The sequence below is a fragment of the Protobothrops mucrosquamatus genome, unplaced genomic scaffold (genome assembly GCF_001527695.2).
Source record: "Protobothrops mucrosquamatus isolate PMUCROS unplaced genomic scaffold, P.Mucros_1.0 scaffold_134, whole genome shotgun sequence".
Classification (NCBI taxonomy): Eukaryota; Metazoa; Chordata; class Lepidosauria; order Squamata; family Viperidae; genus Protobothrops; species Protobothrops mucrosquamatus.
The window spans coordinates 718,734-746,512 of NW_015386210.1; the positions used below are offsets into that span (position 1 = coordinate 718,734).

Consider the following 27,779-nt stretch of genomic DNA (forward strand, 5'->3'; position numbering starts at 1 on the left):
ATAGATGGGATATATTTGAGTGGTAATATTTTTTGTTTAGTAGTTGTTTCTATTTATAAATTTATATTTTAATGATACTATTAATTATATGAAATGAAAATTTTCTTTATGTTAATTAGGAAAGGATTATTGCTTAAATTACATATATAGATATAATAGTGTTTTTTAATTATGTGAATTTATTTATTTATTTATTTTTAGTTTATTTAAGGATTAGGTAGATTATAAATTAGTATAGTTGTAATATTTTATTTGGAGTTAAAGGGGTGTGTAGATTGTTAGTATTATAATTGTTTTAATTGGATTAATGATTGTAGAAGAATTATGGAAATATGAACTTGATCCTGTATTCAGCTCCGGGAAGCCGAGGAGGGTATGGGGGGAAAGCTAAAGTTAATGTATTGTGTATATTGGAAGATGTATATTTTACAAAAAATAAAAAATTTTACATGACACACAAAAAAAAAATGATTAAGCATACTCAGGCTCAGGTAAATTGCTAAAACAAATTTTATCTTTCACTGCTATCCCATTTGTCTGATGGCTTGTCCAACCCCTCACAGTGCCTCTTGGAAGGCACCACCTCAAATCTTCTGACTCAAAAATTAAGTATTTGAGGTCAACCTGATTCTGAGTGAATCTCTCTCTGTGCTCTGTGCTCTGCACTTGGTTGTGAAAGTCTATAAACTACAGTTATGTCAGTCACATTCCATAGTCGAAGGTCAGTCTCAAACATTATTTATTTATTTAACTTTTATCCTGATTTTATTACTTTATAAGTAACTAAATGCAGCAAATATACATAATACTCCTTCGCCCTCTTTTCCCCCACAACAACTCTGTGATATGGGTTGGGTTGGCAATGATCATCATACAAACCACACAAAATTAGCTGGACTCTTACCTTTCCATTTCTCCTACATATAGCTGTTACTATTAATTGCCTTGTGAGAGGCAGCCTAAAAGCTTTTCTCAAAATGTTGTATTTTTATTTATAGAATACAAGTTTGAAGGGAGCTCTTGAAGGTCTGCTAGTCCAACCCTCTGCTTGAGCAGAAGACCCTATGTCATTCTGGACAAATGGCTATCCAATCTCTACTTAAAAACCTCCAGTGATGGAACACCCACAACTTCTGGAGGCAAGCTGTTCCACTAATTAATTTTTCTCACTGTCAGGAAATTTCTCCTTAATTCTAGGTTGGATCTCTCTTTGATAATAAGGTTCCATCAGTTACTTCTTGACCTGGCCTCAGGTACTTTGGAGAATAGGTTGACCTCCTCTTCTCTGTGGTAGCAAGACTATTATGTCACCCCTAGTCCTTCTCTTTGTTAGAGTAGACATACTCAAGTCCTGCAACCGTTCATATTAGTCTCCAGGCCTCTGTGTTGCTCTTCTCTGCACTTATTTTCTAGAGTCTCAACATCTTATTTGTTATCATGGTGACCAAAACTGGATGCAGTTTTCCAAGTGTGGTCTTACCAGTGCCTTATAAAACATTACTAACACTTCCTGTGATTTTGAAACTATCCCTCTGTTGAAGCACCCTAGAACTACATTGGTTCTTTTCAACAGCTGCAGCACACTGCTGGCTCATTTAACTGGTTGTCCACTAGGACACTTAGATCCCTCTCATGATTGGGCCAGATGATATCTATTCTATATCTGTGCATTGTATTTTGTTTATAAGTCTTTTGGCAAGAAGTCAAGTTATATCTACACCAGTACAGAATTGTATGTTGAGAGTTTGAATGTTATAAAGCAGGTGTCCCCAACCCTCGGGCCGCAGCCAGTAGTGGGCCATAGCCCATTTAGAACCAAGCCACGCAAGCGGTAGATGAGTGCACGTCTGCGCGTGGATCTCCACTTGCGCGAACGGCAGGCACTTTTGCTCACATGCAAAGCTCCATTTGTTTATATTGTGTTTTCATTTTTGGAAATTATGCTCTAAAGCAATAGCTTTTTCCCCCCTCTCCCCTTCTCAGATTCCACGAACTCAAGGATATTCTCTGTTCTGTCCGTAAAGACTGCAATCAGAGATATCTAATTTGCTGAGCTGGCGAGAAAAAGGAATGAACTGTTGCTATCTCTATGGGAGAAGCCAGTGGGAGGAGCCAGGTCCTCCGGCCTCTCCTGTAAGCTGATCTTTAGTTGAGTTGCGTTCTGTCGTAAACATTCATTGCTCCTCTCTTGTTCCGAGAAAGATCTTTAACTGCAATGGCTGAGAATCCGTGGGAAAAACTGTTGTCTTTCCAGGCTTTTCAAAGCAAGCTCCCTTCGGGTGCTACTTATGGTTACGGTGGAGAGGATCTGCAAAGATTGTGCCAGAGAGAGTTTCCCAGACTAGGAGGTAACCTGACTTGAGGTGGAGGTGGCAGCAGGACGGTTGGTGGGAAAAATAATTGGGCAGGGAAGAGGAAACCGAGTATTCTGATTCTGCGATTGCTGCTGTGTGAGCAGTTACCCTACTAAGTATGACCCCAAGGTTTTGAGGATGGAAATATTATATTTCCACATTTATTTTAAAGAAAAAAACCAAGTGAATGAGAAAGGGTAATCAAACAGCAAATTTCAATCTGCCCTTCTTACATTTGAGTCTGAAAAGAAAGGAACTGTTAAGTCAAAATAATTTTCACCTCTTGAGCTTTGTTACTCTGGGATAGTAATGTTAGCAGCTGATTTGCCTCCTGTCTCTTGCTCCATTTCATGGGTAATAAGACTGAGCAAATGAAAGAGTACATTTACATCACTGGGTCTAACTTCTGGCAGGACAATCTAAATGGATGCATCCTTGACAGATGGCTGATCACCTTTTCTTTAAACATTGAGTAGTTAATCTTTGTTTTGTTATCTTCACTGAAGAATTAGTTTACCATTTTACCTCTCTTTTATTAGGAACTATCTCATTTGCTAATAATATACACTGGATAGCTTGGTTAGAAGAAATCTTTCCTTCTAAGGAGGGAAGTACCATCTGCCATTTTTGGGCCTCATACAGGCCATAGCCCCCGTTTTTATAATCTCTTAGAGACTGTTGAAAAAAGTTTAACTCCCAAATAATAACGTTCCCCACCCAAGATTTTAAATAGGTATGCTGCCTAAGCAAGGTAGGCGGTGTTTTATATTTCAGCTTCCTAATTCTTTGGACAGGTATGTTTGCTAAAATTGATGGGGAAAAGCCCCAAACAATTTGGAAGACACCAGCCCAAGGAGTGTTGCAGAAAGAGAAAAAGTTGGAGTTAAAAAAGAGAGAGAGAAAGAAGGGGAATGGTGACAGGGTCTTGCAGGAAAGGGGAGTTCCCATGTTGTTTTCCAGCATATATTGCAGTACTTTAGTAAAGAGATTACAGATTAGATTTATAATAAAACTGTTCTCCCTCATTCATGAGTTTTACCAGTAACTTTCCAAAAGGTTATCAACAGTATCTCCTATCCTTTTGTTATAGCACAAAACTATTAAGTAGGGGGAAAATCACAATGCAACATTTTGCAGTTCTGACTAGGAAACTACCTGCTTGAAGCACAGTAGGAGGTATCCAAGAGAAACTTTGTGATTTGTTGGGAATGCCCCTCCTTTTTCTATCATGTTACAGTGCTTTCCTGACTGCAAATTATTTTGCATTCTGCAAGGCATATGTTTAAAACAGTTTGCCTTTTTTCATATATTTTGCTGTTTCTTGTTTTTGTATCTTAATTATGCTTAATTATGCTGCCCAAACTAAGTTCAGCTTTAAATTTCCTATCATGCACAAATACAATGAGTTACTTAAATTGGGTATAATGACATATATTTCTTTTTTTTATTTCACCATATGTAAAGTTTTGGTAGTAGAGAAAAAAGTAAAGGCTATGGTCTGATGTTTGAGGAAGAATCTGAAGTTTCGTTAAGGCACAAATTTCAGAGCCAACAATCATGTTAGTATTTTAGAAAAATGTATCTGAGGCTGACTCAGTGAATTCTTAAGAGACAGGACTGAGTTTCCTGCTAAGAGTAAGTTGCAAAAATTACTATTGTAAATTCTAGTAAACTGAGAGGTATTAGCAATCCAACTTTGTACCTATTTTATTGGGAAAGAAGATGAGCTGTATTAGGGTACAATGTTGTAGATGTTATTTTTTAATTGTTAAGAATGAATAATGGGATTATTTTGTGCTAGAGTAAGTATAACTCACTATTAAAATGATTAGAGACAGAAGTTTAACTGCTTTTAGATATATGTTGACAGTACTATTGTTCTGAGCCTGATTTGATTCTTCAGAAAATGTTACTTTCAAGATGCCATTGGATGCTACCTGATTCAGTTCTAAGTCTCTTATGTAGTTAAAGTCTTGCTTCTATTCATTGCTTGAAAAAGTTATGCTAAGCTGTTTTTATTTGTTTGGGTTCAGTACCATGGTATGAAAGTAGTGTCTGCAAAGCAATAGGAGTCACAAAGTAGTTTTATTTTATTTATTAAATTTGTTTCACATCTCACCATGGGGCTACTCTGGGCAGCTTATAACAGTAAAATGTAAAATTATAAAGAATGTAAATATAATAATAGTAAAAATAAGGAAACAATAAAAATAAGGGAAAAACAGTAATATGAATTAAAAGATGGTAGGGAGGGAGCAGGATCATTGGGGGAGCTGTATGCCATTAGTCTAATAGCTATCTCCAGTGTTGTATTTCTCCATTGGGTCTCCAGGCCAACTAGCAGTCTAGGTCAGTGATGGCGAACCTTTTAGAGACCGAGTGCCCAAACTGCAACCCAAAACCCACTTATGTATCGTCGGGTGCCAGGTGGGTGTGGCCCATTGGCTGGGTGTGGCCCATTGGCTGGGTGTGGCCCATTGGGTAGGTGTGGCTGCGTTGGTAACAACAGAGTGGGCGGGACTAAAAAGTTCAATCAATCAATTCCAACTTTGCAAGTTTTTTTTTCCCCGCAAGAACTTGAAATTGACTGATTGATTGAACCTTTTTTTTGCACATGGTGGTGGAGGCCTAAAGCGAAAAGGTTTAATAAAACCCAGCTGAAGGCCTAGGACTGGGGCGACGGTGCGCGTGCCTACAGAGAGGGCTCTGAGTGCCACCTCTGGCACCCGTGCCATAGGTTTGCCACCACGGGTCTAGGTCTTTGGACACTTATGGAAGAGTGTGAGCAAATCTGTCGGGGGGGGGGAGGCTGTTCCAAAGGACTGTGAGTGATGGTAGAGAAGGTTTTTCTATACTCTGCCAGCTAGAGTTCCTTGATTGATGGGATCCTTAGCAGGCCATTGCTGGCACAAGTGGGAGGGGGGCCGTCCTAGTGGATGAGATGGTTTATCAAGTAACCTGGACCCATGCCATGGAGGCCTTCATAACCAACTCTTTGAACTACACCCAAAAGCAAATAGGCAATGCAGTTCAAGGACCAGTGATGTAACTTAGGCCATTCTAGTGCCCCCAAAGACTGTTCATATTGCTGCACTCTGCAATAGCTGAAGCTTCCCAATGCATTTCAGGGATAGCTCCACATAGAGCATATTGGTGGTAGCCCAGGCAAGAGATTATTATGGTTTAAGTGTGTGTAGGGAATCCTGATCCAGGAAAGGCCGCAGCTGGTATACAAACCAAAGTTGTGCAAAGGTTCTCCTAGCCATGGCTGCCAGCTGTACTTTGAGTAGGAGTTGCGAGTCCAGGAGAACACCTAAGCTTCAAACTGCGTCTGAACAGGTTCATGGAATCCATCCAGAATTAAAGTTGTCAAAGACTTGAATCTTGAAGCTCCATGCACCCAAAGCCAGTTGGTTTTGCCAGGATTCTTGATAAGCTAGAAAAATGTGGGATTGACAGGATCACCATCAGATGGATTTGTAACTGGCTGACAAAACCATACTCAACAAGTAGTCCTTAATGGTACTACATCTACATGGAGGGAAGTAAGCAGTGGGGAACCACAAGGTTCTGTTTTAGGCCCAGTACTCTTCAATATTTCATAAATGACTTAGATGAGGGAATAGAAGGGGATCTCATCAAATCTGCAGATGACACCAAGCTGGCAGGAATAGTCAACATCCCAAAAGACAAGCTCAGAATCCAGAAAGATCTTGACATACTTGAACAATGGGCCCTATCCAAAAAAATGATATTTAATGTGGAGAAAAGCAAGGTTTTACAGATGGGCAGGAAAAACTAAAGGTACAAGTACAGATTAGGTGAAACCTGGCTCAAAAACAGTAACTGTGAGAGGGACCTTGGAGTCCTAGTGGACGATCACTTAAACATGATTCAGAGGTGTGCAGCAGCAGCCAGAAAAGCTAATACAATCCTTGGTTATATAAACACAGGCATAGAATCAAATCACATGAAGTATTAGTACTGCTTTATAAAGCCTTAGTAAGGCCACATCTGGAATACTGCATATAGTTTTGGTCACCATATTACAAAAAAGATGTTGAGACTTTGGAAAAAGTGCAAAGAAGAGCAACTAAGACGATTAAGAGTTTGGAGATTAAAACATATGAAGAAATGTTGCAGGATTTGGGAATGGCCAGTCTAGAGAAAAGAAGAACTAAGGGGGGACATGATAGTAGTATTCCAGTATTTCCAAGGCACCAGAAAGCAAGACAAGAAACAACGGATCGAAACTAATCAAGGAGAGAAGCAACCTGGAATTAAGGAGAAACTTCCTAACAGTGAGGACAATTAACCAGTGGAACAGCTTGCCTTCAGACGTTGTGGGTGCTTCATCCCACCCACAACGTTTTTAAGAAGAGACTTGACAATCACTTGTCTGAAATGATATAGGGACTCCTGCTTGAGCAGGGGGGGGGCTTGACTAGAAGACCTCCAAGGTCCCTTCCAGCTCTATTTGGATTAATTGAATTGATTGATTGAGACTCTGATTGATTAAGTTGTAGCTTATTGTCCCCCATTCAAGCTCCTATGTCTCCAGGTTCTGTAAGAGGATAGCAACAACATCACTTAGGTCACCAGGTGTGGAAATACCTCAACCCATGGTGATAGATGCTCTTACCCAGTAGCTTCATGTAGATGTTAAACAAGTGTGGAGAGAGTACTGAGCCCTGTGGCACATCACAAGAGAATAATTAGGGGGTGGAACTCTTATTCCCTATCAGCACCAATTGAGACCAGAGAAAGGAGGCAAAACCACAGAATGTTTGTTACTAACCCCAAATCCTACATCTGGCCAAAAAGGATACCATGGTTGATGGTATCAAAGGCTACAGAGAGCTCAAAGAGAACAAGGATGATTGCATAACCAGCATCCCATTTGCACCAGAGAGTGTGACTAATTCAGTTTCTGTTTCATAGCTGGGCCTGAAACCTGATTGAAAGGGGTCGAGAAAATCTGAAGCTGCCAAGCAACCATCTTTTCTTTAAATGATATTAAAAGGCCCCAGGATCTGGCCATTTCACTCCCAGCTATCTACCGCAGCCAAATCTTTTCTCTTCTGCTGGCCCTCTCATGGTGATTCTCTACTGCCAGTGACCCACTGGCTCTTCACTCCCCAGCCTATCATCCCGGTCCCTTCCCCGAGGCACATTTCTACTCCAGCAATTTAGTGCAGGAGTCAAATAGCCATGCCTCCTGGAAGCCAATCAGAGCAGCAAGTATTAGGGATTGTAGGGGTACTGGAGGGGTGGTGGGCAGCTGGGAGGCATCTTGGAGGTGTCGATGGCGGCGGCAGGGATTGCATACATGTGGCTGGCAGGGATTGCAGGGGCGCGGGGTGGGCATGCAGCTAGCAAGCATCTGTTTGTAAAAAGTGTCCAGTGAAGGCAACATGATGGATTAAGACTGGGGACATGGGCACTCTCACAGCCCGGCCTGCCTCACTTCGCTGTCAAGTATGTAATTCTGGCATTGCCTGGTGGTCTCCCATCCAAGTAATTTGTTTGAGGGTCCTTGTGAAAAGTGTCCAGTGAAGGCAATATGGTGTATTAAGGCTGGGGACATGGACCCGGCCTATCTCACAGTGTTGTTGTATGAAAGGGCAGGATAGAGCCCATATAAATAAAATAAAATAATAAAATAAAATAAAATAAAATAAAATAAAATAAATAAAATTAAAATAAAATAAAATAAAATAAAATAAAATAAAATAAAATAAAATAAAATAAAATAAAATAAAATAATAAATAAAATAAAATAATAAAATAATAATAATAAAAAAAATCCTATCACCACTAACATCCACAAAAGAAGCCAGAGGTATGTGGTTTTTGTGGATCTTTAATTATATAGAACTACCATGCCGATTTTAGCAGTAGAAATCCACAAAAAGGCACTGTTCTCTTCTTGCATACTCCAAAGTGTCAGGTCCCCAAATCCTTATTGTCTTCCTTGCATATATACTCTTGTGTTTTTGTTTTGGGGCCTGCCATTCTGCTTGGGGGAGGGGGAATATTTGTTTTTGCTTGGGCTAACTTTTGCTTTCTGCTTTTCTTCTCTCGCCTCTATCCACTTGAGAAAGGAACGTGTCTCCCTTACCAGGGAGACGGTTACAGAGAAACAAACTGGAGAAGACCTTGAGATGCGCACCAACTGTGCCAGTTACCCAAACATCGTGTCACCTGTGGATCGGCTGGATTTCAAATGGACATTATGACTTTGGTGGGAGGAGGAATATTGCTGGTTTAACTATACCATTTAAGTGTGATTTCCCCCAGATCTCTCCTTGCCTTCCCTACTGTCACTAGCTCCTAATAAAAGTTTCCTTTTGAGACCATGCCTGTTTCAAGAGTTCTGCTTTCTTGGGTGGTTAGCTGAGGTGGGTCCTTACATGAAGCCTTTACCACTGTGCATATGCTCAGAGGCACTCTTATCTTCCCACTATGCCCATATTAATACTAAAGCGATATCTGCATAGTACTCAACTCGGAGAAGCTGCTGCCCTACCAAGGGAGTCGCAATTAAATTTCACATGGAGGAATTCCAGGCAGAAACATGGGCCGAGGATCTCCTGTGCTTGAAACCAGATGAAAGCCTCTCTAGGGACCTGGAAGAAGCTGGGCTTTCTGGTGAAGAAGATTGAGCCAGATGGTCACACAGGGTCGGGAAAAAGGAAGGATGGGAAGAAAAAGCCCCGAAGGACACCCTTATGCGAGGTGGAGGGGAAAAAAGGCAAAGAAAAAAAATCCAGAGCCCGCACTTCCTGATAAAGATGGAGAAAAGGAAGAATCGAAATCAGGGATGATGGAAATGGTGATGGAGTATGTGAAAAAAGCCCTTGATTAATTTAAGGTGCAGCTGAAAAAAATCCCCGAATCAGAGGAAGAGTCAGAGGGTGAATTAGAGGAGGAGGAATTGGAGGTCTGAGAGACGGCAGTGGCTGGAGCCCAGGAAGCAGCACCGTGGCAAGGCCGTCTGTCTCAAGGAACCAGAGGCAGACCACCCCAACCAGCCAAGGTGAAGCCGATCCTGATCGGAGTGAAGTTTGATGGAGACCCGAAGCAATTGGGGTATTTTCTAGCACAAGTGTTCAGCTACATGCAGATCTATGAGACAACACTGCCTACTGATGTCAAGAAAGTCCGGGTAGTTACCCTAGTTTTGGAAGGTGGAGCAGCTGACTGTACAATTGCAACACACCCGAATTGCGGAATTTCAATCAGTTTATGGCTGCCTTCCGCAGGCATTTTGAAGACCAGCTGGCAGACAAGAAAACCCGGGAATGCATAAAAACAGTGAAGCAGGGAAGGAGACCAGTCGCTGAATACACTGAAGAATTCAGAGAGCTGGCCAGTCATCTTTGGTGGCTGGAAGACATCGTGGTAAGCTGTTTCCAGGATGGGCTCAACAAAGAGTTCTACAATGCCTGCTTAGCTCGTGGTGTCCCAGGATGGCTGTACAACTAGTGCCTGCTAGCTGAGGAAGTAGAGATTGATCAACACAAGCACTTATATTACCTGGTGAGACCAAGCTTCAAACCGCAGTCCAAGAAACGGGAGACCACACGAGGTTCATCTGCCCCATCTCGCTGAACTACCTGCTTCAAATGTGGTAAAGAGGGACATCAAGCCATGGATTGCCACAACAAGACACCGGCCAAGAAAGGGGATCATCTACCGGCTAAAAGACCTCTGAGAGCCCTGAGAACCTTGCCACACCCCAGGGAGACTGCAATGAGATCCAAAGAGATCGTAGAGCTCCCCCGTGGTCACGACAGAGAGAGTCCAGCTCCAATTCCACGCTGTGATGGCCTAGAAGGGGCAGAAAGTGACTATGATAATGACCTATTGGTGAGTAGGCCAATTGACCCCATAACAGTGTCCCTAGAACTTTCCATGCCTGGCACTGGGAGGGCAGTAAAATTACCAGCCTTGCTGGACTCAGGGTGCACCCGAAGCGTGATCTGCCCAGAACTAGTGGGGAAAATGGGGATATCCATCAGGAGACTAAAAACTCCTATTACTTTTTGCCAACTGGATGGCTTGGTTGCGGGGGGGGGAGTGCCTGCCAGTTTTGCCACCAGACCTCTACACATTGATTTGGGGGACTATGCAGAGACTCTAGCATTTATTGTGGCCCCAGGGATGGAGTGGGCATTAGTTTAGGGACTGGCTAGAAGAAAGAAATGGAACCCCATGATCAACTGGAGGGAAGGACGGCTAAAATTCCCACAGGGGAAGCCCCGCCCATCTCTAAAGAAAATGGTGGGAGATATGGATTATGCTGTGAATTTGCCTCCGTCCTTAGTGAGTCAGACTTGAAAGCCCTCTTCATCAAAAAGAATCTGGAACAGGGTTTTATAGAGCCGGCTAGACCCGGGTAGCAGCCCCTGTATTATTCAGAGAAAAAAAAGATGTCTGTCTTCATCTATGCATGGATTATAGGAAACCAAAGATGAGCACATCAAACTGGTCAGAGTGATACTAAAAAAACTGTGCTCTGCCAAGCTATACGCCAAACTGTCAAAGTGAGAGTTCCAAAAAGATCATATTGATTACTTGGGCTATCGTATATCCAACGAGGGAATAGAGATGGACCCAGAGAAAGTGAGAGCAATCCTGGACTGGGCTCCTCCAAGAACCAGGAAACAGCTCCAAAGATTCCTAGGATTTGCGAACCTTTACAGACAATTCATCCCATCTTTTGCACAGATTGCCCTCCCAATCACAGACTACCACAATACAATAGCAAGAAAGCAGAAGTGACTAAACCATTTTTACATCCTCGTCAACTAGCAGCTCCTATAATCATCAGGGCCCAGTCAAGACCTGTGGCTCCTGTCAGAAAACTTTGTTGAAGGACTTTAAAACTGCGTTAGAGACCGATGAGTGGTTTCAGAACCATAATAACCTGTGTGTGTTAAAAGATGGATCAGCCTGGATTGGAGAGAAACTTTATGTCCCAGCTGCCCTAAGACTTAAAGTAATGCAAGCATGGCATGACTCGAAAACTGCTGGACATTTTGGATTTGTTAAAACTTTACATCTCCTTAAGAGGCAATTTTGGTGGCCTGCATTAAAAAAGGACATAGAAAGCTATATGGCCAGCTGCCCCACATGTGCAACAGCCAAACGCTGGCAAGGGAAATCTCCAGGACTGCTACAGCTGGTAGCAAGTCCGTCAGCACCCTGCAGAGAGCTCGCTCTCGTGGAACTGCCTGAAAATGCTGGAAACACTATAATTTGGTCATAATGGATTTGTTCTCTAGACAAGTTCATTTCATTCCATGCCCCAAGATCCCAACTGCAAAAACTTTAGCTAAACTCTTTGTGCAAAACGTATATCGCTTTCATGGGGCTCCACAACGTATAATTTCAGACAGAGGGGTTCACTTCACCTCTAAATTCTGGAAAGCTTTTCTGGATTTGATGGGTTCTAGTCAAGGGTTATCATCTTCACATCATCCTCAAACGAATGGGGGGGGGGAACAGAGAGACTGAACTCAATTCTAGAACAATACCTGAGATGTTTCATTAATTATCAGCAGGACAATTGGTCTGACCTGTTACCATTTGCTGAGGTGGCTTATAATAATGCTGTGCACTCCAGTACAGGCTTCATTCAAGTAGCTAATGGTCAGACTTTCGTAGCCATGCCTGAACTCCCTATCAAGGAGCCTAAAATCCCCTCCTTGCAAGAATGGATTAAACAGTTACAAAATATCTGGCCAGTAGTCAGGAAAACACTGGATGAAGCCAGAAAAGCTATAAGACTCAGGCTGATAAACGGAGGGTGGAGCAAAAACCATTCAAGTTGGAGACCGAGTATACCTCTCCACGAAGTATTTGTAGTCTTTACAACCTTCAAAGAAATTAGGCCCTAAATTTGTACAAAGGTCCTTCGACTTGTTGAAGAACTTATGGAAAAACCTACCCTGTTTTCCACTGCAGTTTGCTCAAACTGGAGGTTACTTCTATCCTTAGGCCTCCTGCGCCTCAGGCACCCACACCTATCATGGTTGAGAGTGAACAACACTTTGAGATTAAGGACATTTTGGACTTTTGAATACACCATGGGCTGATACAATACTTAGTAGCTTGGAAGAATCTCCCTTCTGCCCAGAATGAGTGGGTGTACAAGAAACATGTTAGAGCCCCTAAACTTCTAAGACGTTTCCATTCTCTGTCAGAGCATGCACAACCTTATTGCGCTGAGATAACCCAGGAGTAAATACAATAAACAGTGGTCTATATTAAATGGTGGTTTATCTTACACTATCTACAATATCATACACCAGGAATAATATAAATACATGTGGTAATACAGCAATCTCCAACACACAGCAGTTATAGCAGGAAACGGACAAGAGAGACACTCCTGAAAAAGCCTTCCCTTTTATAATCAGGCTCTTAAAGAGACACAGACCCTGCTAAGTCATTCCTATCATTGCATCATCCACCTTATATTCCATTACACCATTACATAAGTTTAGCTATTAAATTATTACCTTGACATTCTCAATTTCCTGATAAGCCTAATTGATATGCCTATATTGTCTGTTCCCCTTCCCCCTTTGTCTTTTGTCTTTTCCCATTTTTTAGGGGGGCTGTATGTCAGGTCCCCAAATCCTTATTGTCTTCCTTGCATATATACTCTTGTGCTTTTGTTTTGGGGCCTGCCATTCTGCTGGGGGGAGGAGGGATATTTGCTTTTGCTTGGGATAATTTTTGCTTTCTGTTTTTCTTCTCTCGCCTCTATCCACTTGAGAAAGGAACATGTCTCCCTTACGAGGGAGACGGTTACAGAGAAACAAATTGGAGAAGACTTTGAGATGCGCACCAACTGTTTCAGTTACCAAAACATCGTGTCACCTGTGGATTGGCTGGATTTCAAATGGACATTATGACTTTGGTGGGAGGAGGAATATTACTGGTTTAACTGTACCGTTTAAGCGGGATTTTCCCCAGATCTCTCCTTGCCTTCCCTACTGTCACTAACCCCTAATAAAAGTTTCCTTTTGAGACAATGCCTGTTTCAAGAGTTCTGCTTTCTTGAGTGGTTAGCTGAGTGGGTCCTTACATGAAGCCTGTTACCACTGTTCATATGCTCAGTAGCACTCTTATCTTCCCACTATGCCCAAACCTAGGAGCAGTCTGCATTTGCATAGAGATGAGAACTCTCATACTTCAGGCGATGCATGAGGTGTGCCTCTGGGCATATTCGGAATGGTCCTGGTCTTTGGACAAAGTGGGAAGAGTGCCTCTGGGCATACGCAGAGCGATCCCAGGCTTCAGACAAAGTGGGCATGTTTAAAGAGCTTTCAGACTTTGGACAAAGCTCCCAGGCTTCAGGCAAACCGGTAAGAGAAGAGTGTCCCTGGACAAGTGCAAAATGGTCTCAGGCTTCGAGCGAAGCTGTAAGACAAGAGTGCCTTTGGTCATGTGGAGAGCGCTCCCAGACTTTGGGCAAAGCAGGAAGAGTGCCTCTGGGCATACACCAAGCACTGCCAGGTTTGGGCAAAACATCAAGACTGCCTCTGGACATGTGCAGAGAGTTCTCAGACTTTGGGCAAAGCAGAAAGACAATAGTGCCTCTTTGCAGATGCAGACCGCTCCTAGGCTTTGCGCATAGGGGCAAAGAGAAGAGTGTCTCTGAGCATATGCAGAGTTCTAACAGCCTTTGGGCAAACCGGGAAGGGAAGAATGTGTCTCTATGGATTTCCACTGCCAAAAATACCATGCTGGCATGGTTGTTCTATACAGTTGAAGGTCCAGAAAACCACATAGCTCTGGCTTCTTTTGTGCATATTAGGTGGTGGTAGGATTATTTATTTATTTATTTATTAAGATGGGCTCTATTCTGCCCTTTCATACAATAACACTGTGAGATAGGTGGTGTTGTGAGAGTACCCACGTCCCCAGTCTTAATCCATCATATTACCTTCACTGGACACTTTGCAAGCACAGAGTACTTGGATAGGAGACCACCATATGATCCCAGAATTTTAGGCTTGACAGAGAAGTCTTCTTGAGGCCTTGGCAGGGCATCACCCACGATTTTCTTTTTCCTAGCACTGTTTGCATTTTCCAGGGCCTAAAACCTATAAAGGGTTGATGCTACTTTAATATAGGACAGCATCCAATGCTTTTCCTTTGTAGGAAAGTGCAAATTTTAGCAGGATTTTCTTTGTCACAGTGTCAGACCTACCCCAGTTGGCCCCTCAGGAAAGTAAGACTCAATGAATCCATTGAGTAGAATCAAAAGAACTTTTACTGAGAGAAATGGATGCAGTAAAGTCAGGAGGAGGTCCCTTACAAAGGAATCTGGAGGTCCCACGCAAAGGGTAAAGCAATTTTGATTTCCCAATCCCAACCCCCCTGACCAATCCACCGGCAGCCAATGTGATGCAAAGAAGATGTTTTGAGAATGTTGAACTGCTAGGCAGATAACAGTTCATACTCGGGGCATGACGGCCTTGGAATCTGGTGAAAACCAGCTAGGAAGGAGTCAGTCCTGGCTCTGAAGATTGTTTCACTATAGTACAATGATTCTAAAATTAGTTTGACTTTATTTTATTGCAATAGTGTTATTTTCTATTAAATAATGAAATATATTCAAAAGTATATATTTAAACCCCCCCTTTTTTCCTGTAATGGAATTTGGAACAAAAATGCTTAGATTGAAATTGATTGAGGGGAATAATTGATAGCTATAATTTATTTTCATCTTTTCTGTTGTAGAAATTACTTATCTTGACCATGCGGGTGCTACTCTTTATCCAGAAAGTTTGCTAAAGGCTTTCACTGATGACCTCAATACAAATGTTTATGGTAAAGTAAAATTAAACAATATATTTTTTGTTTTTCCCTACAATGGAAAGGCATTTCCCAGGCATTTCAAGATTTTATTCTAAAGTAGGATGTGTTTACTTATTTAAAAATAAAGTAAATAAGGCTTAACAGACCTTTGCTGCCATCTAGTGGTTTTCCAGATTGTTTTTTTTAAAGATGCTTATTTATTTAATAAATAAACAAATAACAAGGAAGGAAAAAAGGAAAACCACATAAACAAGATGTTAAGCAGCTCTCTCATTCCCTCCCTCCCTCCTTCTCTATATCTCTGTTTCTTCATCTCTCTCCCCCATCTCTTTCTCTCTCTCTTGATATATTAGTGTGTGTGCACACAATACAGTAGTAGACTGTAGTGTCTTTAGTACAGTGGTTGCCCTCGGGGGGGCTGGGATGGGTGTGGCCTACTGGGTGGGTGTGGCTGGGATGGGCGTGGCCTACTGGGTGGGCATGGCCAGCTCAACATCACTCGCTTCAGGGGTGCCTGGGCAGGATTAGGACAGATCTGAGGGTCTCCGGCGGAGGAAGGGGGACTGGGGCGAGTGCTGGGACATGGTTCCTTCCTCTCTCCCTTCCTCTGTTCCTTCCTTCCTCCCTCCCACTCTCCATTCTTTTGTCCCTCTGTTCCTTCCTTCCTTCCTCTGTTCCTTCCTTCTTCCCTACCACCATTCCTTCCTCCCTGTTCCTTTCTCCTTCCCTTTTTCCCTCCCTCCCTCCCTCCCACTCTCCTTTCCTTCCTCCTCCATTCCTTCATTTCTTCCTTCCTCTCACTCTCTGTTCCTTTTCTCTGTTCCTTCCTCTGTTCTTTCCTTCCTTCCTTCCTTCCTTCCTCCCTCCCTCCTTCCCACCCTCTCTTCCTTCTCCCCTCTGTTCCTTCCTTCGCCTTCTCATCTCTTTCCTTCCCCCGTGCTTAGGAAGGGATGATGGGAGGGGGAGAGATTGACAGCACTAATATGCTGCTGCCAGCGATTCCTATACCATGTGGGCGGTCTTGTTGAAAGGGATGCCTTGTGGCTGCGAGGCTGGAGGTGCTGGTGGGGGTGGGGGTGGGTGGCGCTGATCTACAACCTAGTTGCATCCATCAAAGCCAGAACGCGCTCAGCCTAAGATCCACTGGAATCAGCAAGGAGCTGCCCCGCCGCCTCTGACCTGCCCCCTGGGTGTGCACACAGGAGATGGCCAGTACCGTCATCCTGATGAAGTCAGCCAGCAGGGCAAGACAGCCAGCAGGGATGCCAGAAGGAGGGAGAGCAAGGTAGGAAGTTTATTCTCTGGAGAGAGAATAAAAAACCTTTTCGCCAACTTCCTACCTCGCTCTCCCTCCTTCTGGCTTGTCTCTGGAAAAGAGAAAATAAAATTTTCTTCCCCCAGTCAATCTCCTCTTTGCCTTTAAAAATCCTTCCCCAGGCTTCCGGTTCCGGGTTGCGGCAGTGCGGTCGGCCGAGTTTCCTCCGCCGGTAGACCCCTGAGTGGGTCAAAAAGTTGCTCTGGAGGAGCGACTACCGTTGAGGAGGCTTCTTGGATGACTGCAGAGGGGCGGTGGCATTTCTGTAGTCCGAGTATCTCCTTTGGGCCAACGGAGTAAAGATCGGCCAGTAAAATGGCCGATCATTTAGCTGCGCCAACCGTAATCCATAAGATCACCTAAGCAAATAGACCCACTGTGAAAGATTTGGTGAGATTTTCTTTTACCTCTACTTTGTTTCTTCCTGTGAAAAAGGTTTTTTTAATCATTTTCCTATCTTGCTAAAGCGGCGTTTTTGGTGGGGGAAGAGAAGCTAAAAAGAAATTAAATTTACTTTTTTTTTATTGTTGATTTTATTTTTGGATATTTGGGAGCCCCAAGAAACCTTGTTATAGAGATGTAACATACCAATTGTTTGGAGAATATTGTTTTTTTTCTTTTTTATTCTTATGGTGTCTGGAAAAACGGAACATTTGAATAATTTTGATTATTCATTGGGATATCTTCTGGTGAAACTATTTATCGCAACTGTCATTTCTTTCTTTTGGAGTTTGACTTTGGCTTTTAAGTTATTACAAAGGGAAAAGATAAAGAAGCAGTATAATTGGATGGAGGCAGATATTGACCGATTTCTTTTGAATATAGTCTCCCCCAAAAGGACATTGGCTTTAAATATGATAGAAATGGAAGAAACTTGTCTAAATTTCACTTATAAGTATATATTGGATAAAATCCTGGAAAACACCGAGCGGATAGTTGCTTACACAAAAGAGATTGCATTTCAACGACAAAGTAAAGCACAAGGTGTAAGTAAGCATTTGGAAAGCCAAGAAACAGCAGAGGGGGCTTATACCCAAGAGATTTCTTTTCAACCTTGCTTTCAGCCTACTGAGACGGAAGAATCAAACCTACATTCGGATTATCAGTCTATACTGGAAAAAATTCTGGATGATAATGAGCAAATGATCTATAACAAGGAAATGGAGGATTTTATCCCAGAAGGACAAGCTGACTTGCAGACACCATCTGACTCTCTGACAGAGAAAAAACCAACAGAAGAAGAGCAATACTTGATCAAAGAGGATTATACATTATCTTATTTACAACCTATTAAGAAAATGATGTCAATTAAACTTTATGCAACTTTAAAAAAGATGGGAAACGACGTTTAGCTACGAGTGATTGAGAACAGCTACAACTTTTATATCAGTTTAATAAAATGGATAACGGGAGAGTCATTTTTGGTGTACATGTTATGGCAAGAGATAATGGGTGATCTATTTGAGGAACTAGAGACTTTATTATGGAAACCCATTTGGAATAGAAAGAAACCCAGAATAAGATATAAATATCGAATTTAAGATTACAGTGATGGGTGGTAAAGGATTTATAGCGACTTGGCTTGATTTGGATGTGGATTTTGCTAAAAGAGAGGTCATGACGAAAAGATTTAGAATTTAATATTGAAATATAGTAATATGTTTTTTGAAATGATAGATTATTATTATTTTTTATCCTTTTTGTTTTGTTTTTTTCTTCTCCCTTTTTTCTTTTCCTTTCTTTTTTCGTCCCTTATTTTGTCTCCTTGGTTTATTGATATTCCTTTCCCTTTGTGTTATTTTTCTTTTTTCTTTTTTTTCCTGGATATTTTTTTTATGTTTTTAATATGAGGGATGGTATGAGAAAAAAGATGGAAATAATGGAAGAGATGAAATTAATAATTGGAGAATTATTGAATAAGAATAGAATATAGTTGAGAGATGAAAGAATTTAGTTATGGAAATAACATGTTTAAACAAGAGAAACGTGGGGTACCTGAATAGTAAATAAATATGTCAATTTAAGTTTAAACATTTGAAAAATTAACAAAATGTAAAACAGGATCTCACGGGATAGCTGTTAAAAAAAATTTATTGATTAATTTTTATTGATTAATGGAATCTATATGTAGTGATATATTAATGAATGAACTTGTTTTAGAAATGTACTAATTTGAATATATTATCCTAAATAGAGAGTGTTAGTTTTAGTTTAAACATTTGAAAAATTAATAAAACGTAAAATAGGATTTTATGGGATAGATAATGAGTTGTTGAAAATTTTTATTCACTAATGGAATTTATATGTATGAATTTGTTTTTAGAAATGTATTAATTTGATTATAATATCCTAGATAGATAGACAGGGGAATTTTAAAGAATATTGTGTGAGCTGTATATTTATAATGTTATTGTTTTTAATTGATAACCCTATCTCTACGTTGGTTCTTAAGCCTTGTTGGTGTAAAATGGAAAAGTAATAAAAATTGTTTTAAAAAAATTCTTCCCCAGGAACCCCGCCCCGCTGCCAGCTACCGCTCCCGACCTCTCTGCTGAATCCACAGAGCTCTGGCAAAGCCTCCCAACCAGCGCCGATCCCAGCCAGCGCTGATGCCTCCCCAACTCCCCTCTGTGCTACACTTTCTTCCTTCCTTCTCATCTCTTTCCTTCCTTCATGCTCAGGAAGGGGTGATGAGAGGGGGAGAGATTGCCAGCACTGCCATTTTGCTGCCGGTCTTGCTATCCCACATGTGGGGCAGGTCTGTGCCAGTGAAAGGAAAGCCTTGTGGCTGCGAAGCTGGAGGTGCTGGGGGGGGGGAATGGCGCTGATCTATAACTGGTTGCATCCATCAAAGCCAGAATGCACTCAGCCTAAAATCCACTGGAGCTGCCTCGCCACCTCTGCCCCATCCCCCGGGTGTGCGCACAGGAGACGGCCAGTGCCGGCATCCTGGTGAAGTCAGCCTGCATGGCGCAGACAGCCAGCAGGGACGCTGGACTCCGTTTGCATGTGCACCCAGGAGTTGATGGACGCAACCAGGTTGTAGATCAGCGCCCGGTTGGCCTGGGTCAGTCCGAAATGCAGCAGGCCGGTTCTTTGCTCTTTCCAGAGCAGATCCCCGGGCTGGACAGAACCACATATCGGGCCGCATCCAGCCCGTGGGCCTTCTGTTTGACATGTCTGTTGTAGTAGGATCTGCAGTTGTGGAGGGGAAATGAAAAAAAGAAAGAAAGCTCAACTATACCTTTCCTGCCATAATAATTTGTTAGAGAATGTTTATAGGAGAAATAATGATGTTCTGCATAGTACTATTGAAGAATTTCATATTACGAGTTTCTGATTTTGAAAAGCATTACAATCATATTTCACATTGGAAGGAAGGGGATAGGTTCTGCTTTATCCTTAAGGCATTTTCTAATATTTGGAAAGAGTTAGAATTCAAGATTTTAGAAGGTCATACTAATATTGGTATAATGAAAGAAGATAACAGTTTCAATAGGATGATATAATTTACTATCTCAAGATTTTATTATATGGTTGTGCTGGATTTTACAACATTTTTATATGAAAAAGAATGAAGTTCCAGTCTACCTTCAACAATCTCTGGCTATGGGCTGGAGAAACTCATCATATAGGATTGTTCTGAGGAAGAACAGAGGAGGAAGTGTTCCCTCCTGGAGGGGAAACCAGAATAAATATAAAAATTAATTAACTGTAAAAATATAGGGATTAAAATTTAGACTAATTTCACAAAGAATGAAGTGTGTTTTCATGAATCACTGTTTTTTTTTTAATCTAGGAAATCCTCATAGCCAGAATATCAGCAGCAAACTCACATATGATACTATTGAACATGTTAGATTCAGGTAATGTAATCCTTATTTTATGTGTTAGATGTTTTGTTTCATGTTTGCTTTTGGGTCCTTTTCTTTCTTATATGCTATGTTTCTTATATGTTAGAAACATGATCCAAAGTATTATTATATGGAAGCAAGGATAAACATTATATATTAGTGATTTTTTTCTTAGTCCCCAGATCTGTTATTGACTAACTATCAAAAATCATCACTCTTATCATATTATCAGCAGGAAAACAGGTATTTTCTTAATGGTGAAGTCAGTGTCTCTTAATGCTCCTGTGATACTGTAAACAAGGGGACAGGTATATGTATATGTACACATATTCGTTTCATCCACTACTAGCCCCATTCCTTCATGTTCTTATTTGGTTCTGCGTGCTGCTAACATAGACCATTTAGAATGGTCACCTTCTCTTATCTAATGGTAAATGGGGGTTAGCCATCAATGTCAAGTACCACAGCATCTTGTATTTAAGATGATCAGCAATTGCAATTAGATTTTTTTTGCTTTTGTAATTTTTTTTGCAGAATTATCTCTCATGATCAATGCATTGATTCCATACACTTACTAAATTTAAAGTATTATGCAAGAGGCATAATAATCATAATCACAATTGGATTTCCTATAAAAATGATTATTAATTTATATATAAAAAGGTTGATAAATAACAATATCTATTTTCTTATAAGTGTTTTTTACTTTAGGTATATTCAGATTTTGGTTTATACTAACATTTCAACAAAATGGGTGAAACGGCTGCCACTAAAACTAAAAAACAGGGTTATTATTATTCAATTAGTAATGAAACAGAATCTTGAATTCAATCAGTCAGTGAAAAAGCTAAAAATTATGTCCAGTTGGTTTAATTTATTGCTGATTAGAAGCACTAAGGGATATGTGTGAGTAAGGAAGGAACATAAACCTATACCTTCAGTTTCTTGCAATTCAGAAATGTTCTAAAGGCATTAGACATACATTCCATCCTTTGCTAATTCATTTTTTTTCATTGTGGTGGTAATTAAAACTGTCCCATCGATAAATAGAGTTTGAACCCTGTACTATATAAACACTTAAGTACAATGCACATACTGTAATACACAGTGCATTCAGAAAGTATTCTGACCTCCTTCACTTTTGTCAGCCTGATTCTACAGTTGTTGAAATTCATTTTTTCTCATTAATCTATACTAAGTACCCCCACAATGACAAAATGAAAACAGAATTTTAGAAATTTAATAAATTAAATTTATTAAAAAGAAAAAACTAAAATATCACATTGGAATGAGTTCTCAGACCCTTCACTCAGTACTTCGTTGAAGCACCTTTGGCAGCAATTACAGCTTCAAGTCTTTTTGGATATGATGCGACAAGCTTTGCACACCTGGATTGTTGGATTTCCTGCCATTCTTCCTTGCAAATCCTTTCAAATTCAATCAGGTTAGATGGTGACTGTAAGTGGACAGCTATTTTCAGGTCCCTCCAGAACTGTATAATAGAGTTCAAGTCAGGACTCTGGCTGGGCCACTCTAGGATATTCACAGAGTTGTCCCTAAGCCACTCCTGTGTTGTCTTGGCTGTGTGTTTAGGATCATTATCATGTTGGAAAGTGAACGTTCGGCCCAGTCTGAGGTCCTGAGTGCTGTGGAACAGGTTTTCATTGAGGCTATCTTGTATTTTGCTCCATGCAGCTTTTTCTCAAACCTGACCAGTCTCCCAGTTCCTCCTGCTGAAAAACACCCCCACAGCATGATGCTGCCACCATCATGCTTCACTGTTGGGATGATATTGGGTAAATTAGAGGTCTTTAACCTTTCTCGGTTGACGGACCGGAGGGAAAGGGAGGGGGAAGCATTTTACATCCGTGCACACAAACGGGGCCGTGAGAACATGTGACTCAAACAGGGTGGTACTAGCACCCGCATGACACTCACTAGCACTGCCCTGTTTTTGCTACGTGGGTGCTAGCACTGCCCCATTTTCACCGTGCAGTGTCATTTTCATCGCACGGTGCCCTGTTTGCATGGCGGCACCTTGTTTGCATAGCGGCAGCGGCAGTAGCGTGAGTGGGGGTGAGTGTGCACACACATGTGCGTGGACTGGCCAGTTTGTTCTGCGGCCTGGTGGCCAGCAAGCCACAGCCCAATAGTGGGCTCGGCCCACAGATTGGGCACCCCTGGGATAGATGATGAGTGATGCCTGGTTTCCTCCAGACATAGCATTTAGAATTGAGGCCAAATTGTTCAATCCTGGTTTCATGAAACCAGAGAATTTTGTTCCTCCTTCAGGTGCTTTTTTGCAAACTCTAAGTAGGCTTTCATGTGTTTTGCTTTGTGGAGAGGCTTTCTGTCTAGCCACTCTGCCATAAAACCCAGACTGGTGGAGGGCTGTAGTGATGGTTGTCCTTCTGGAATTCTGTCCCATCTCCACACATGATCTCTGGAGTTCTGTCAGAGTGACCATTGGGTTCTTGGTCACCTCTCTTATTAAGGCCCTTCTCCCCGATTGCTCAGTTTAACTAGGCGACCAGCTTGTGGAAGAGTCCTGGTTGTGCTAGATATCTTCCCTTTTGAGAATTATGGAGGCCACTATGTTCTTAGGAACCTTCAGTGCAGCAGAAATTTTATTGTGGCCTTCTCCAGATCTGTGCCTTGCAATAACCCTGTCTCTTTGAGCCGGAAAACTTGCATTCCTTTGCCTTCCAATGCCTTCCGTCCCCCCACCTGTTGCTGATGTCTGGTTCCAAGCAGGGTTTGCATAGCAAGCCGACCATGATACACCGACCCTCCAGAAAGAAGATTAATCCTACAAGAAAACAAACACACGCGCATTATTACACCACGGTCTCCCAGTACCACTTTGCCAAATCATAGTCAGTCCAGATATCTGGCATGAAACCTGTGGATAAATCTAGGGGCATGGACATTCACTACTGTTATCCACTCCCCCTCTGCCAGGGAAAACCTTTTTTACAAATTAAACACTGTAATTTCCCCTTGTGGATTCGGGAGTCGAGGATCTCTTTGACTTCAAAATGTTTCTCTCCTTCTACCTACATGGGGGGGAAGTGGCTTAATAGCTGGTCTCAGTGGTGAGCTATGGAAGGGTTTTAATAAACTACAGTAAAGTTTTTTTTGGAAATTTCAGTTCTACTGCCACTGGATTCACAATCCAGGTGATAGGGAAAGGACCTATATACTTAGGACCCAGCTTCTTGTAGGGCAGTCTCAACTGCAAAAACTTTGTTCCCCTATCCTAAATTCCTTCTGAGGTGCTCTCTTCTTTTCAGCCTGCTTCTTCATTTCTCTTGTTGCTTCTAGCACTTTCAAAGTCTCAATCCATTCAGCCAATGACTTTGTGGATGGGGTCTCTTGAGGGAGTTGTGGAATAGGCGCAAATTCCACCCCAGTGGCCACTTGAAAAACGGTGAATCCAGTAGTATGGTGTACTGAGTTATTGTATGCCATTTTAGTGAAGGGGAAAAGTTCACTCCAATTGTCTTGCTGGTAATTCACATAGCATCGAAGGCATTGCTCCAGGACTGCATTCGTACATTCACAGGATCCATTCACTTGAGGATGATAGGTGGAGTTAAGTCCCTGGGAGGACCTAGCAAGCTCAGGAACTCATGCCAAAACTTCAATGTGAATTTCACTCTCCAATCTGAAATAATGCATTTAGGAATGCCATGCGATTGGTACAGGTGCTCCACAAAGAGCCTGGCTAAGGATCGAGCAAAGGGAATCCTAGGATAAGCTACAAAGTAGTCCTGTTTAGAAAATAGGACTGTAGTGATCCAAATTACAGTATTCCCAGCATTCTCCAGCAACTTGACAACAAAGTCATGGATATTTCCTTCCAGAGAGCCGTGGGGTTGATCATTGTCTGTAGCAGCTCTGGAGGCTTGCTAAGCAACCTATTCACCGATGCACACATTGGGACAGCTGGCCATTTAGGTTTCTATGCCTTTCTTCATACGTGGCCACCAAAATCATTTAACTAGGTGAAGGGTCTTTACGAATCCGAAATGCTCTGCTGCTTTCACATTGTGCCTGCGCTGCAATACTAGAGTCCTCTGGCTGGTTGGGACATATAGTTTACTTCCCATCCATGCTAATCTGTCCTTCAAGGATAGTTTATCTCTGTGCTGTTGGAACCATTCATCTCCTGCCACAGCTTCTGTGGGAAGAAAAACCAGTTCCAATTCCAAGCCGGGAATAAAAATGGAGGCTGCTTTTGAAAGAAGGTTCTTGTTTATTGAAGAGCAGAACAGCATACACTTTTAGGACAGCTGACCTATTGCTTTAATGAGTACATGGATTTTTATTAAGTTTTCACAGCATTTCATAATTTAGAAGTTCGCTTTGTATGTTTTGTTATTTGATTGGTTTTACTTGTTTCGCAAAGGCTCATGAGGGGTCTTAATTATCACCTTCCTTGGTCCTAATCCTGTCAAACAAATATAATTAATTTTACCCCCTTATCTTTAGTCTGTCTAATACCTCCATTGAGCTCTCTTTGTGAATAACCAGCCTGATTCAATATTTCTGCTTTTTGCAATAGCCAGGGGTTTCATGAGTAAAACATTACTTCTGTATTTCTTTTCCTGAATTTTATTCTTGTAATTTGGGGGGCATAGTAAAAAGGATTAGGGGGGGGGTCTTGCCACATTTCCTTCAGCGGCAGATCCTTGGTTAGCGGCAATTGTGACGCTCTCTGCTGTCTTGTGAGGGCCAGTGCAGCTTGGAAAGGATGATTGAATTGCTTGGAAGGGATGATTGAATTGGCACTGTTGTACTGTGGCATCCAGGATAGGGCATCTGCCAGTAAATTGCCCCCCTTGGTATATAGTGGAGTGTAAAATGGTATCAATTGAAGTACTAGGCTCATTGGATCTGCTTGGGAGATAGCTTCTGGGGAGACTTCAATGCTTCTAAGTTCTTGTGGTTCAACCACATCTTGAAAGGAATCTTACTGCTTTCCAGGAATTGCTTCCATATTAGGAGAGCCCAATGGACTGTGTAGGCTTCTTTTTCCCAGATAGCCCATCGTCTCTCCATCTTAGACAGTTTGCGAGACATGTAAGCACATGGTTGTAGCTCTCCCTTTGCATTCTTCTGAAGCAGCACTGCCCTCATGGCCACCTCACTGGCATCTGCTTATATCACAAAGGGCTTGTCCAGGTCAGGTGCTTTAGGACTGGCTTGGCAACGAAAAGATGCTTCAGCTTCGCAAACAAGGCTTGGTATTTGAGTGACCAGCTCAGGAGCTGACTGTGCCTGGGCTTGACTTCTCTCTTAATCTTAACAGATTCATGATGGGTAGGGCTATTTGAGCAAATGTGGGGATGAACTGATAGTAAAAGTTTGCAAAACTGAGAAAACTCTGTGCTTCCTTGTTCGTGGGGGTTCTCATTCTGATATTGCTTGGACTCTACCGGGGTCCATCTCCATGCCATCTCTTGAGACTCTGTACCACAGATAGTCCAGTCTGGACTTATGGAAGTCACATTTGGACAATTTTGCATAAAACTGAGCCCTCCGTAGTTTATCCAGCACTGCTCTGACCAATTTCACATGCTCCTCCTTTGTGTTAGTTAAATCAGTATATCATCCAGATACACCAGGACCCCTTTATATAGGTGCTCATGTAGAACCTCATTTATCAACTGCATGAACATTGTTGCCCCTCCCCCCCCTGCAGTCCAAATGGCATTGCCTGGAATGCTAGGAACCCAGGGGACAGTTGAATGCTGTTTTCCATTTGTCACCTACCCTGATTCTTACTCAGTAGTATACTTCCCTCAAGTCCAGCGTTGTGAAAATTCTCCCCTTTGCTAGATGCCCCAGCATGTCTTTCATCAAAGGGAGGGGTACATATTTTCCACCAAATACCGTTTAGCCTCCTATAATCGATACACAACCTAAGGGACCCATTCTTCTTTTTCTTGAAAAGCACAGGGGCTGCCATCCTTGACTTGGCCAGTTGAATGAAATCCCTGACTAAATTTTTATCTATGTATGCTCAGAGCTCCTCCATCTCCCTGGACATTATTGAGTACAACTTTGGTTTTGGTAACAGGGCTCCAGGCACAATTTCAGTTGCACAATCTATGGAGTAATGGGGTGGAAGTGTGTTGGATTCCTTCTCACTAAAGACTCTGCCAAATCGCAATACTCCTCAGGAATGAGCAGCTCTAAGCTATTGTTTGTTTGTAGTTTATTAGCAGTTTCTGCTTTCGCTTTCTTAGCTGAAGGCTCATGGGGGCTTCTTAGCATTTTCTCTAATCCCTGCTCGCTAGTTATTTTTCTTTCATATCTGTCACTTGTTTCTATCCCAATGAATGGAGGGATTCCTCTTCTTTAACCATGATCAGCCTAGGACCATACACTCTTTCATGCCAGGGACCACAATAAATCAAATAGTCCCTGTGTGGGTCTCTGTTTTTAATTCCACAAGCTTGGTTAGGCAGGTAGCTAGTACCCCCCCTATTATCGAACCGTCTAGCTGAGAAAATGCTTTGTTTTTTTTAGCTTCTTTAGACTCATGCCTAGCTTCTCTACTACTTGGGGGCTGATCAGACATCTAGTGCACCCCGAGTACACTGGGGCCATTAAGATCCCCTTAATACCTGATAAGGCCATGAAAATCTTGACTCTACTGGTCATATGGATGATGGTGTCACTTACCATCAGGTCATCTTCTCCTTTGCTATCTCTCTCATACATGACTGATCCCATCTTGGCAGGGGTCAGAATTCCCTCCTCACCGGATGGAGGGATTAACTCTTATGACCTGCTGCCCTGCATGGGATCTCTCCTTCTGCTTTGGTAGGATCTGGGTTGGGAGGGTGGTCATTAATAGCAACGTGAGACATTCAGCAACTTGCTGTCCCTCCTTTCCATAGCAGAAGCAACCATCCAGACTTCGGCAAGGTCTTTCCCTCCCATTGGAAGTGCACCTCCTTTTCCTCCTCTAGGGGCTGTTCACTTCTCTGCTGAGTGGTGAGACTAACTCTCCTGCTCTGTGCACTCTAGAACTCCATCCAGTTGATCTTTACTTCAGTAGCCAAATGGTGCATGCCTGTAGGTTATGTGGGACTCCCGAGGGTAGGCAGTTCTGGTACAGCTCCTTGTTCAGCCCCTCTTGGTAATAGTAGTAGACAAATAGGCATTCAGATCAGTCTCCCAAATGGCTGACCAGGTGTCTTTTTTTTTCAATATAAAATTTTTATTATTTTCCAAAAAAACAAAAAAAACATCACAAGTATTACACAATATTATATTATATCCCACCCACCCCGGACTTCCCAAACCAAGTCCCAGGCTAATATTCAAATATAGGTAAACAAATATTAATATCTCTAACTCCACAAACTCTATTTATAAACAATCCATCTCCTCCACATTAAT

At 41.9% G+C, this 27,779-nt stretch overlaps 1 protein-coding gene across 1 annotated transcript in view; it reads left to right on the forward strand.

The window, feature by feature from the left end:
* The first annotated feature begins 2,133 nt into the window (after positions 1 to 2,133).
* The window catches only part of MOCOS (molybdenum cofactor sulfurase), a 197,094-nt gene continuing 171,448 nt past the window's right edge, over positions 2,134 to 27,779 (forward strand). Inside the window, exons 1-3 of the mRNA XM_015818230.1 lie at positions 2,134 to 2,348; positions 15,117 to 15,206; positions 20,309 to 20,375. Coding sequence (XP_015673716.1) covers positions 2,216 to 2,348; positions 15,117 to 15,206; positions 20,309 to 20,375 — 290 coding nt within the window. The 5' untranslated portion in view covers positions 2,134 to 2,215. The remainder of the gene's footprint in view (positions 2,349 to 15,116; positions 15,207 to 20,308; positions 20,376 to 27,779) is intronic.